The sequence below is a fragment of the Neomonachus schauinslandi genome, chromosome 8 (genome assembly GCF_002201575.2).
Source record: "Neomonachus schauinslandi chromosome 8, ASM220157v2, whole genome shotgun sequence".
NCBI lineage: Eukaryota > Metazoa > Chordata > Mammalia > Carnivora > Phocidae > Neomonachus > Neomonachus schauinslandi.
The window spans coordinates 16710370-16724373 of NC_058410.1; the positions used below are offsets into that span (position 1 = coordinate 16710370).

A 14004-nucleotide genomic window follows, 5' to 3' on the forward strand; every position below is an offset into this window, starting at 1 on the left:
ACCAAAGTCTCTGTTGCAAGAACTCAACTGTCAATGTAGTATGGGAATAACCACAAACAATACCAAATAAAGGCTATATTAAGATAAATTTTTATATCTAAAAATAGACAGTAGGGGTGCCTGGGTGCCTCAGTCACTTAAGCTGTGACTCTTGATTTCAGCTCAGGTCACGATCTCAGTGTCCTGGGATCGGGCCCCACTTTGGGCTCCACACTCAGCCAGGAGTCTGCTTCAGAAGTCTCTCTCCCTCTGCTCCTCCCTCAGCCTGCTCAGGCACACACTCGCTCTATATATAATAAATACATCTAAATAAATAAATAAATAGATACAGACAGTAGCCCAGATTGGCTTATGGGGTGTAGTTTGCTGACCCTTGTTCTATATCATTAGGGTGCTGGGTTACACAACTAAATTTGTCAAATTTTTCAAATTGTGGGGCGCCTGGGTGGCTCAGATGGTTAAGCATCTTCCTTTGGCTCAGGTCATGATCCCAGGGTCCTGGGATCGAGTCCCGCATCGGGCTCCCGGCTCAGCGGGGAGCCTGCTTCTCTCTCTGACCCTCTCCCCTCTCATGCTGTTTCTCTCTCACTTGCTCCCTAAAAAATAAATAAAATCTTTAAAAAAAAAAATTTTTTTTCAAATTGTAATTTTTTTTAAGCAAGAGAGGAGAGAACACGTGTGTGTATGTACATATGTACACGAGCACAATGGGGAGAATCTTAAGCAGGCTCCAGGCCCAGCATTGTTGGGCTCCATCTCACAACCCTGAGATCATGACCTGAGTCGAAATCAAGAGCCAGACACTTAACTGACTGAGTCACCCAAGCACCGCCTAAATGTTTGGGTTTTTTTAAGATTTTATTTATTTGAGGGAGTGAGCAAGAGAGCAAGAGAGAGCACGACGGGGGGAAGGGGCAGAGGGAGAGGGAGAATCAAGCTCTCCCCTGAGCAGGGAGCCCCACACAGGACTCCATCCCAGGACCCCGGGATCATGACCTGAGCAGAAGGCAGACGCTTAACCAACTGAGCCACCCAGGCACCCCCCACCAAATGGTTTTTAAATCATGTCATTATTTATTAAAAAGCTGAACACATCAAGGCTCAGAATCAAGGTTTATTAGACCATTATTGGTTGGTTTCCAAAATTTTCACCAGAAGATTCTTTTTATTTTTGCCCTGAATTCTGTATTTTGAAAGATGCCTAAACTAAGATACATTTACTAAGTTATTAAGTGATTTTGCCATTTTTGGTAATTTGACATATACAACTGCCAGTGCCTTGAAAATTTTTATCAAACAGCAAAATAATTTAATGTTTCACTTTTTTGTGGATAGCCTAATTATGAGTAAATGTGTAATTACCATTAGGCTTTCTGAAATAGTGAACAGCTTTAGAACCACCCATACCCAATCCTCCTGTGCCCTAGAGACCAAGGACCTTAATTAAATAATTATAATAATGGTGGGTGCCTGGGTGGCTCAGTTGGTTAAGCCACTGCCTTCAGCTCAGGTCATGATCCTGGAGTCCCAGGATCGAGTCCTGCATCAGGCTCCCTGCTCAGCAGGGAGTCTGCTTCTCCCTCTGACCCTCCTCCCTCTCACGCTATCATTCTCTCTCTCTCAAATAAATAAATATCTTTAAAAATAATAATTATAATAATGGCTAATGTTGGTCCAAATATGCAATTGATCCAAAAGAGAAGTCAGTAGGATTCAAAAAGGAGAATGCAATAGAATCCAAGCCATAAGTCAAATAATAAAAAACTTGAAAAGATTAGAGCCATGTTAAGATGTCTGTTTCTCTTTTCAACTTGATGGATGGTGGAAGGGTGCAGAGGTGGAAGGGTACAGATAAATTCCAGGAAAAAAACAAAAATGCTGTAAGAGTCATGATTTAGATATGAAGGAAACTAAAATGTGACATGATTTCAAGCAACTGATCAAATGTGAAAACAAGGAAAAATATCCGACTATTCCTCTACAATAGTGGAGGGGTCTGTGATATTGGAAACAGAAAGTAGGGAATAAACTCACAGCAGACTACATAACTCAGCCAAATGTTGACATAGTCATACAATTGATGACTACTGATTTTCAACACTTAAAAATCAACAAAATGCAGAAAATTTATTTACTGCTCAGAACACAAATTATCAACTTTGACAATGTAAAAGAGCCGCTAATAAGTTGGGAAATGAGAGGGAGAACTCCCTAGTATCCTTTCTTACAAAGTAGAAGGGTTAACCAGAGGTAGTGTTAGTTTATAAATTATGAAACAAGAAACTGAGGTTAAAGTATATTACTTAATGTTAGAAAGGTAACCACAAAAAAGGAAGCAAAAAATTATGATATAACTATATGAGGGAGAGGTGGGTTTGTAGAGTTAAATACTTGTCTATCTTGGCAGGAGGTCAACAGATAATGTCTGAAGTTGATAAAACAAGAAATGACAGTTTAACCACATGATTTAAAGACATGAAGATAATCACGAGAAAAAACAAAAAAATGTAGTTAAATGTGGTTCCCTCTAGGCAATGAGTCTAGGGGTGGGAAGGAATGGAGCCAAGCAATTGTTATTTTTCAATAAATGCCCTTGTGTAGGATTTTATCTTTTAACCATGTACATGTATTACTTGACTAAAAATTAATCTTGGGGCACCTGGGTGGCTCAGTTGGTTAAAGCATCTGACTCTTGATCTCCATTCAGGTCTTGATCTCAGGGTTGTGAGTTCAAGCCCCACAATGGGCTCCACGCTGGGTGTGGAGCCTACTTAGAAAATAAATAAATAGAAGGCGCCTGGGTGGCTCAGTTGGTTAAGCGACTGCCTTTGGCTCAGGTCATGATCCTGGAGTCCTGGGATCGAGTCCCACATCGGGCTCCCTGCTCAGCAGGGAGTCTGCTTCTCCCTCTGACCCTCCCCCCCTCTCATGCTCTCTCTCTCTCATTCTCTCTCGCAAATAAATAAATAAAATCTTTAAAAAAGAAAAAAGAGAAGAAAAGAAATAAATTTTAAAATCTTTTAAAAAAATAAAAATTAATCTTAATTCTAACCTTGTTATCAGATAGTATGTATTTATATAAATATATAAACAATACACACACACACACACACACCTCCAATTAGCAAGATGTAAGATGTGGCAGGGGACTCGTTTTCCTTCCCAGTGTTAGAATTTTAACTGGGTGCATTATCTAGCCTCTCTGTAGTTATGTGTAGTCTTAAAATTCAGTTCTTGTCAACAGAACATACACAGAAATTATGTATGCAACTTCCAGATCATCCCCTTAAAGAGGAATGGGTTTTTTTCTCTTTTCCCATTGTTCTCCCCACTGGCCGGAATACGGAAATGATGGAGGTAAATTATCTTCAACCTTTCAGATAAGGGAAAGACTTTAGGAAGCACAGAGAGATGAACGCAGGTCCTCAACACTTTAGAACCACCATATTAGCTCTGAACTGTTTATGCTTGGGTTGTTACAGGAAACAGAACTTTGATTTTGTTTCAGCCATTGTTATTGTGGTCTTTGTTATAGCAGCTGAACAGGAACCCTAATGCACACAGTGTATGAGGAGGAAAACAAGATCAGTCTGAAGAACAGGAATGGAGTTGGAGGGTGGAAATAGGTTGTAGAAGACCCTAAAGAGGCCTGAAAGCTGAGCAAGAGGTGTTTACACTTGATAGAGTAAGCAGTGGGAAGCCTGGGCAAGCAAGTGACTTAACAGAAAGCAGTATCTTAGGAAAACTAGCATAATGTGTAGAACGGAGCTGAGGGGAGGGAAACTGAGAGTGTGACAACCCATCAGACACTTGGAGGTCTATCACTCTGAGTATGCACTAAGGAACCAGGCTGGGAGAATACAATAACAGTGGAAGCAATGACTAGGAAAGGTATCCATAAGAACTGCTGAGTTAATGTGGTAACAGTCTGAAAGAATCAATGACTACTCCAAGATTTTTGATCCAGGAGAACAGAAGAATGGAAGCAACCCTGGCAGAAACGGAAAGGAAGAAAGCCTGTGTTGATATGAAGCACTGAACATCGGGGGGGGGGGGGGAAGTAAGCTGCCATGGACTTCAAATAAGTTTTTGCTACAAAGTTGCTACAAAGTTGCATCTCAGGGCGCCTGGGTGGCTCAGTCGGTTAAGCGTCTGCCTTTGGCGCAGGTCATGATCCTGGGGTCCTGGGATTGAGTCTCCCATCAGGCTCCTTGCTCGGCAGGGAGCCTGCTTCTCCCTCTCCCTTTGCCCCTCATCCTGCTCTCGTGCTCTCTCTCTCTCTCTCCAATAAAATAAGTATTACATTACATATTACTTTATTTGACTTGAACAGTTGCTAACCATCTACTCTATATTCCTTCTCAACTATCAACATGCCAGGAAAAACAGTAAGAAATGAACAAACTGGTCACCTTTACTTCCTATCTAGAATGATTAGGCATAAGAGGTAAACAGAGCTTGAGACACTTTCGGTATAGAAAGTCTGAGAAATTAGTTTTAAATTCATACTATAATCAAAGAAGAATTTCACATGATGGCAAATTATGATAAAGCATATCATCTAAGTACCAGAGATTATTTAAAAATACATTTTTCTTCCTAGAGTTGTTGAATCACTATGTTGTACACTTGAAACTAATGTAGCACTTTGTGTCAGATAAGTAAGAAAGAAAAAACACATCTCGCCCTGGACTGCTATCACTCCTAATAGATACATGAAGTTAACTATTTGTTTTGACACTATTTCTTTTCTCTTTTTTTTAAGATTTTATTAATTTATTTGACAGAGAGAGACAGCGAAAGAGAGAACACAAGCAGGTGGAGTGGGAGAGGGAGAAGCAGGCTTCCTGCTCAGCGGGGAGCCCGATGCAGGGTGATCCCAGGACCCTGGGGTCATGACCTGAGCAGAAGCAGACGCTTAACGACTGAGCCACCCAGGCGCCCCTTTTTTCTTTTTCTTTTTGACACCTTCTTAAAGGAGGATATTCCCTGGACTCCTCACATTTGACAAACTACAGTGTTATACAGAATTCTAAAATATAGGTACCCAAATGTTAACTTCTGTGGCTCTCTCTCCTACACACACACCCCCCCCCCCCCCCACCCTGCAGCTGATTTTACAGAATCCACGACATAACTGAAATCAAGAATCGTGGATTTGGAAGAGTCCTTAGGAGTTTATATACAGTTAAAGCTGATGACAGATCTCTCCTATGATATCCCTTACAGAAAAATGGTCAACCGTTCTTTGCTTCAACATATTCAGTGACAGAAAACATTATTTTTCAAAGCCAACTCTTTGATTGTTAGGATAGCTTTTATTTATTTATTTTTTTTTTTTTAAAGATTTTATTTATTTATTTGAGACAGAGAGAATGAGAGAGAGAGAAAGCACATGAGCAGGGGGAGGGTCAGAGGGAGAAGCAGGCTCCCTGCCGAGCAGGGAGCCCGATGCGGGACTCAATCCAGGGACTCCAGGATCATGACCTGAGCCGAAGGCAGTCGCTTAACCAACTGAGCCATCCAGGCGCCCCTGATTGTTAGGATAGCTTTGTGAATACTTCCTTATAATGAGCCAAGATCTGCCTTCCATTTGTACTGGTTTGACCCTCTACTACATGACATTTCCTAAAATATTTCAACACTATTGCTCTCTTAAGCTTTCTCATTGCTAATCAAACCACCTCAATCCCATCAAATTACCATATAAAATGCTGACTCTCTCTGGTCATCTTGATCACCCTTGTCTGATAATCTTCTGTGTTTTCACTGCTACTCTTAAAGCATGTTGGCTAAAACTAAATGTAATACTAATAAAAATATGTGGAACAGCACAATGGACTGAAGACCACATGAAATAGAATGTAATACAATCCATCTAGATCTAGTGCTGTCCAATAGACCTTAGGATGATGGAAATGTTCTATGTCTGCACTAACAGATCTAGCCTCATGTGGCTACTGAGCTCTTAAAATATGGTTAGTGTGACTGAGAAACTGAATTTTAAATTTCATTTAACTTTAATCGATTTAAATTTAAGTAGACATACTGATATTAAAGCCCCCCCCATCATATAAATTAGATCTTACTCAATGTATTGTAAGTTTACCTATTAGTATGTACCCATAAGACTGACCTGAAACTAGTCAAAATGAGGAGGACTGGACTCTAAATGAGGTCCCAATTTCTGAAAACAATCCCTTAGGATTTTCTTAGCTGGTTATATTTGGTCCATGAACACACATAATAAAACTAATGGAATGGTCTCTTTTCCACTAGTCATGCTACTAGTAGCTAAGAACTGACACTCTAAATAGCATAAGAAAATAATTCCAATTTATTTGCAGAAATAAGTAAGAATACAAAAACTACAAATTATTATAATCCTTATTCAAATGCCTACTCAAGGTCTCCACCGAAATGTCTCCTAAGCATCTCAAATACAACATCCCCAAAAATAAACTCGTGCTCTCCACACCTCCTTGCACACCTCCTCCCCACCACCCAAAAGTCCCTGCTGCTCACTCACTTATTGTTTCCAACTCAGAAAATAGCAAATCATTCTAAATGCCCAGGCCCAAAACCTTGCTTTCATATCCTTGACTCCAATCTTTCTCCCACACCCCAAGTCTAGCACACACAATTTTTTCTGCTTAGAATGCCTGTCCCCCCGCTCTATCTGCATAGGTAGAATTTCTTCCCATCCACCAACTCTTTGCTCAAGTGACACCTTAGTGAGGCCTTCCCTCCCACAACTGCAAACCTAGTACCCCACACTCCCAAATCTCCTTCCCTACTTTGTGACTTATCATGTGACATACTAGGTATTATACTTGTCTGCTCCCATTAGAAGTAATCTATAAAAGAGAGTATTTGTTTTGTTCAGTTTGGCATATAGAAGATAGTTAAATATCAGTTAACTGACAAATCCTGTAAACATTATAGTATACGCAAAATGACACAATCAAGAATGCAAAGTAAAAATAACAGATATTATAGAGCACTGGATTGAATTTTTTCTAACAAATAAAAATAGGTAAAAAAAAAAAAAAAATGTTTTAAGTGGCCAGTATAGCATTTGAAGTCTCTCAGTTAAGAGTTAACCTTCCACAAATGCTCAGGTTTAGACACCCCTGCTCTAGGAGACCACCTTTCTCAACCTCATCTACTCCTGCCCCTATCTTTTCCTAACTTTTACCATGGCTTGATATTATTCCAATAAAAGTAGAAAATAAATTCTAATATAAACTTTACTTAAATTGTCACATTTCCTGGATTAAGCAGGCTCATAGTTGTTTTAAGTTAATTTGTTTTAAGAGCACATCATCAGCCTGTAATTATAAAATAACTATATTCTTCATTTCTATAGACCTGCATTGTCCAATATGGTAGCCATTAGCCACATGTGGCTGTTTAAGTTAAATAAATGAAAATCCAGTTCCTCAGTTGTGTTAAGCACATTTCAAATGCTGAATGCCACATGCAGCTAGTGGCTACCATATTGAGCAGGACAGATACACAGACATTACAGAGAGCTCTATTGGACAGGACTGTTATATTTTTTTCTTAAAACTTTATTCTAAAGCATAAAACTGATTCAGCTGAAACACTGGTAGAGTTTAACCTCATAATTTTCAATTCTCTGTATCAGTGATTCTCAAAGTGGTGGCCAGACCACTTGCAGCATTACTTAGGAACGTGTTAAAAATACAAACTCCTGGGGATAGCTGGCTGGTTCAGTCTGTGGAGCATGTGACTCTTGATCTCAGGGTTGTAAGTTCAAACTCCACATTGGGCGTGGAGCCTACTTAAAAAGAATAAATAAATTTATTTATTAAAAAAAATACAGGGGCGCCTGGGTGGCCCAGTTGGTTAAGCGACTGCCTTCGGCTCAGGTCGTGAGCCCGGGGTCCTGGGATTGAGTCCCACATCAGGCTCCCCCTGCTCTGAGGGGAGCCTGCTTCTCCCTCTGCCTCTGCCTGCCACTCTCCCTGCTTGTGCCCTCTCTCTCTCTGTCAAATAAATAAATAAAATCTTTAAAAAAAAAATGCAAGTTCTTGAGCCACAGCAATCTGTTTTAACTAGCTCTCCAGGGGATCCAGGAGATTCTGAATCATGCTCAAGTTTTAGACCACTGTTCTAAGTTACTTAAGAGTGGTTGTTGGGGCACCTGGGTGGCTTAGTCCGTTAAGCATCTGCCTTCAGCTCAGGTCATGATCCCAGGGTCCTAGGATTGAGTCCCATGTCAGGTTCCCAGCTCAATGGTGAGTCTGCTCCTCCTTCTCCCTCTGCTCCTCCTCTCTCTCTCTCTCTCTCAAATAAATCAATAAAATCTTAAAAAAAAAAAGTGCTTGTCATCATAAGCTATAAAATACTGAGACATACCATTACATTTTACAATATTCCATAAATGATATATCAACTATGAAATCATATACCATATTTCTATTATGACATCTTATAAAAGGAAAACTCAGTAGATATTTTCAATAAAATTATAATAATATTAAAACTAAAGCAATCGTGAACTTCATTTCTTTTAAAAATATAGAACTGTAGGGGCGCCTGGGTGGCTCAGATGGTTGGGCGTCTGCCTTTGGCTCGGGTCATGATTCCAGGGTCCTGGGATCGAGCCCCGCATCGGGCTTTCTGCTCGGCGGGGAGCCTGCTTCTCCCTCTCCCTCTGTCTCCCCCCTGCTCATGCTCTCTCTCTCTCTCCGTATCTCTGTGTCTCAAATGAATAAATAAATCTTTAAAAATAAATAAATAAATAAAAATATACAACTGTAATTTGCTTCCTCTTCCAATTTGTAGATCCTTTTTCACTTCAACATCAACATAGCACATTTTTTTAAGTTCTTCATTTTAATTTCAGTATAGTTAACAGTATAGTGTTATATTAGTTTGAGGTATACAATAGAGTGATTCAACAACATAATCAAGCTTTAATCTTTTTCTAAAGATTCAACTAGAAGCCTTCAAGAACACATAACAGTGGAATAACTAGGAAAAGAGAGAAATTTTCAAATTTTGTGCCAATTGAAATTCTCACAAGAAAATACTACTTTTATAATAAACTAATAAGTAAAAATGAAATCTATTAGCTAGAATTCAGCAAGAAGTTGAAACTAACATTGCGCAAGTGTTACAAGAGGCTAAACAATTTGAGTACTCAAATCACAGATACAGTAAAGACTAAATATTTGCAATATTGACATCCATGTATGTTAAACATTTGTTATTAAATTTTCTGACAGAAAAACATCCTTAGAAATTTCAGCTAGGAATAATAACCCTGCAATAAAATGGTTATAAAACCACTGGGGAGGGCGCCTGGGTGGCTCAGTTGGTTAAGCGACTGCCTTCGGCTCAGGTCATGATCCTGGAGTCCCGGGATCGAGTCCCGCATCGGGCTCCCTGCTCGGCAGAGAGCCTGCTTCTCCCTCTGACCCTCCCCCCTCTCATGTGCTCTCTCTCTCTCTCTCATTCTCTCTGTCTCAAATAAATAAATAAAATCTTTAAAAAAAAAAAAAAAACCACTGGGGAAAGAGCTAATCTTGACTTACTACCAGTTTGACCCAAAAAGGAGAGTCATTAAGAGCCTGATTACAAATTTCTGCCACAGGCCAGTGTCTACTGTGATAACTTACCAGCTGAAAATTACTTAGTCACAATTTGTGCATAGAATGTTTTGGATATGTACACTAAGAGAGCAGGCACTGGATCATTTTAAGAAATGTTATTAAAATATTTACAACATATTGAGCTTATGTGTAATCCATGGGAACCTAAATCAGACTTAAAAATACTGCCTCAGCATATAAATGTCCACTTCCACTCAAATACCCTTCCATAAAGTGAACATTGGCAATGCTTGACAGAATTTTGAAATCTAAACATTCTTCATTACTAAATGCAAAGGATACAATTACAAAATTTTTAAATACTGTAATTAAAAAAAAGTCAAATGACTAATATTACGTACTAACCATGTGCCATTTCTCTCACTCATCTTGGTATTTCTGGCACAGATCCAAGCATATAATGTATATTTAATTGCATTCATGAAAAAAGGAATGAGAATTAAGTTTGAGAGAATTCAAAGATAAAAAAAAAAAGTCCTAGCCCTCAAGGAAGTTACAAATTGAATTAGGAAACATGACAAATACAAGAAAAGCTAAATAACATATGACAATTAAAAACACCACGTGGCAGGATACAATTATTTGCAAAGCTGGTGGCAAACAATGCTATAAATTCTGACTAGAGTGAAGGTATTAGGGACTGCGGTCCTTCTGGTCTCCCGACCCAACAGCAACACTGTATCTCGATTTAACAAAAGAAAGTAACAGCACTCACCCCACCCTAAAATTATCATAAAAGGAAGGAATACAATAAAGAAAATGATATAAAGAAACTGCCTTGAAAAAAAGTTAGAACATTCCACACACACAATCATTTGTTGAATCCCAAGACCTCTAAAAGCTCCTGAAACACAAGTCTCTCAGGAACAGCATCCTCTGATTATTTCTTCCTCCGCCCCCCACGAAGATTTCCACTGGCCAGCCGCCCCAGAAATTTCTCCCAGCATCCGCAATGACAATACTCTCATCTTTCCCTCCCTCCCCTCGCCTGTATCAGACGGTGGCATCTCCCTCCAGAGGAAAAAACGGAGGGCGGGGGAGGCTGTATAGGACGGAGAGAATGCTTGCAGTGAGACCGATTATTAAGGAGAAGGAAAGCGAGACGACGCGGGGGTCAAAGGTGGGGTCCCCTCAGATCCAGCCCAGCCTCTAGGCCCCGCCAACATCTCCCCACCCTGAGGGCACGCCCCTCGCCCGCCAGACCCGAACGAGCAGGCAGCGGACTCGAGTGACAGCCCCACCACCTGTGCCGCAACCCCTCCCCCAGGCCCGCGGGGAGACGCCTGCCCCTGCCTCACCAAGAGCGACCCGTGGCTCTTTCTCTACCCTTCCAGTCCACGTCGCCGATGAGTGACAGGTCCCCGGGGGAGGCGATAGCAAGCGCACGCCGCTCGATACTGCTGGTGCAACACTGCACCGTACCGTCCAGCCGGCACGGGGCCGGGGCGTAGACAGAGCGTTCCGGACGGCCCAGGGAGACCCAGTCCAGGCCTAGCCTGGCCCAGTTGCCCCACATTGGGCGGGGGTGGCACTTACTGCGGAGATTGTGGATTAGCTCCGAGTGGCTGGCGCCGCCGGATTTCCAGGCCATCGCTAAGCACACCCGGAGCAGGTACAGAACCACCTTCAGCGCGGCGACGGTGCCCAGCAGCTTCCCCAAGAGTGAGACCACCTCCCACACGGTCACCGCCCCGCTCGCGTCCCCGCTGTAGTCTCCGCTGTGACTGCTGTCGCCGCCGGTGCCGCCACTGCGCGCTCCCGGCATACCCCGCGGCACGCATGCGCTCTGTGACGCTGCGCGGCCTCGGGTGCGGCGGGGTGGGGCCGCCGGCAGGGGTGGCCGCGTGCCCCACCGCCTGCGCCTGTGGCAGCTGCGGCTGCTGCGGACGGGCTGGGAGCCCGGGCTGAGTCAGCGCCGCCGCCGCGTGCCCCCTCTCTGAGGACTCGGGCTGCGCACCGCCAACTTGCTGAGTTCGCCCTGCGGCCAGGCGGGGTGGGCCCCGGCGTGGTCGCTCGCGTGCCTGGCTGCGGCCTTGGGTCACCGAGCGCGGTGGCACGACGGCGGGACCGATCTGTGCCCCCGCGTCTGCCGGATCCGGTTACGCCGCTGCGGGTAGCTCCGTAGTCGCAGCTGAGTCAGCTGCTGCGAGCCGCGGGTCTGCTCCTATAGCTGTCCAGATTGTTAGACGGTGGGCTTCCTCCGTTATTCCTCACCCTACCCAGTTGTCTAATATTTAGGTCAGTTCGAGTCGGAGCTCGGTATGGTGGAGCCTGAATAATCTTAATAGAACGGGAGGGCAAAGGCCCTCTCTCACCCGAGTACTCGAGCCTCTGGCTTTGTGACAAGTACATCAGTGTTTGGTTAGCAGAGACTTTGGGACCCTGGTTTGTTCTCAACTCTAAAGCACATACTCAGAGAGTGGAAGAACACCATAACGGGGAGGGGGGGGGCGGCGGAGCGTGGGAATGCTTTGCTCCTGCAAACAATGCAATCTGCTAAAATTACCACAGTATCTAATGGAGAATGTGTTATTTTCCCAACAAAAGTGAGCATTTTCAGCTAATTAATCCCCACAAATTCCACCGTTAGACTGGACACCAGCTTTATCGCTACCAGCCCTGCAAGACAATGAGTTCGGGAAGCTGACAGGGAACATTGCCCGGCACATCCAACTTGCTGCCTCCTAATCAGAACTGAGACTGACAGAATCCAGTCATCATTTAGTCCAATAAACTTTTAAGAAAGGAAACAAAGCAATGTCAAGACCTCTACGCTACTGCATGAGCAGTGGTTTTCAAATTCCAGTTCTTGTCAGATTTTGTCAAATGTAACACTCAGCCTCTACTACCACTCCGAAATACACTTGTACATTACCTGTTTTCTGGGATTCTGTGACGTAAATGAAACCACACTCAAAAAAAGTGTTCTTTAGGGCGCCTGTGTGGCTCAGTTGGTTAAGCGACTGCCTTCGGCTCAGGTCATGATCCTGGAGTCCTGGGATCGAGTCCCGCATCGGGCTCCCTGCTCAGCGGGGAGTCTGCTTCTCCCTCTGACCCTCCCCCTCTCATGTGCTCTCTCTCATTCTCTCTGTCTCAAATAAATAAATAAAATCTTTAAAAAAAAAAAAAAAGTGTTCTTTATGTGACTGACGCACTGCCTACTGCCCTAAGGAAGCACCTCAGTGTTCTTTAATATCAGAAATAAAATTGTCCGTTTGGGACTCTACTAGTTTTCTATCTTATCTCTGCAGTCTCCTAATATTCTAGTTAAAAGAACAAAACCAGTCTATTCTCAACAAGAGCCTGGTAAGTCTCTCTAAAGCTGACCTAGATGAATTGCATCTACATGTGGTGCTTCCATAAGCTGTGGCTGGGAAATAGGACTACCAATATCCGTTAAAAAGAAGATATCAGGGCTCCTTTTAAAGAAACAACCAACACACAGTTATGAATGTATTATAAAGGAGATTTTTTTTAAAAATCAATGATACCTTCTGTATGCAATAGGATTTACATTCTAATTGGGGAGATCTGCATTAAAAGAAAACAGGCAGCAGAGGGCAAAATATAAGTACTATTCTGGTCTAGATGTCAAGTGCTATGCTTATTTAGATCATCATGGGCTGGAGTAATCAGGAAAAGATAGGGGAAGGAACTTGTCCTTGAAGGATGACAAGGATTCTAAGAAGTAGAAAGGAATAAAAGGATATTGTAGGTAATTCAAAGTACAGAAGCAGGAACCTAGAGCACTAATTCCTAGGCTGTCGACGTTACATATCAAACTCATTAATTACATACATAAATGAATTGAGGAAGGTTACATAGCTAGACAGTTCAGTCAAAACTAGAATTGGAGTTTTTAGAATTCCAACTCCAGGCTCTGACAGTGTGTATTAACAACTTGGAAGCAAAGTATTTGTTTGAGAGACAAAGAGGGAGACCTTTAGAATAAAGGTTGTGCAGTAATGAAGGTACTTCTATAAGAATTGAAGGATTTTCAGGATTTTCAATGGGTGCTGAGATACAAAACTGAATGCTAGGGTGTAGCTACTAGGTGGTTTCTCTTGCATTGATTTTGTTTTGGTTTTGCTCTTAAATTTTTCTTACATTGCACAATTATTGCACAAATGCACCGTTTCAGTGTTCCTATACTGACTTTGAGGGCTCTGTTTAAAGCCACCTCAGTAAGGAAGGACCCTCCAACTTCCTCCCGCTTGGGGGTTGATGGTACCCGCATTGCCGAAGGACGGGAATTGGCTCTCCGCAGCCACCGTCCGCCTTGTAATGTCCGGCCCAATCAGACTCCGCGGGAAGGGGCGGGACTCGGAGGCGCGCGCAGTGTTTCCTGCTCTACCCGTAG

The 14004-nt window shown here is 42.6% G+C and overlaps 1 protein-coding gene across 3 annotated transcripts in view; it reads right to left on the reverse strand.

The window, feature by feature from the left end:
• PCMT1 (protein-L-isoaspartate (D-aspartate) O-methyltransferase) overlaps positions 1–11409 on the reverse strand; it is a 44072-nt gene extending 32663 nt beyond the window's left edge. For all 3 annotated transcript variants that reach the window (XM_021693669.1, XM_021693671.1, XM_044917657.1), the window contains exon 1: positions 11181–11409. In XM_021693669.1, the coding sequence (XP_021549344.1) occupies positions 11181–11409 (229 nt within the window). The remainder of the gene's footprint in view (positions 1–11180) is intronic.
• Between the last annotated feature and the right edge of the window lie 2595 nt (positions 11410–14004).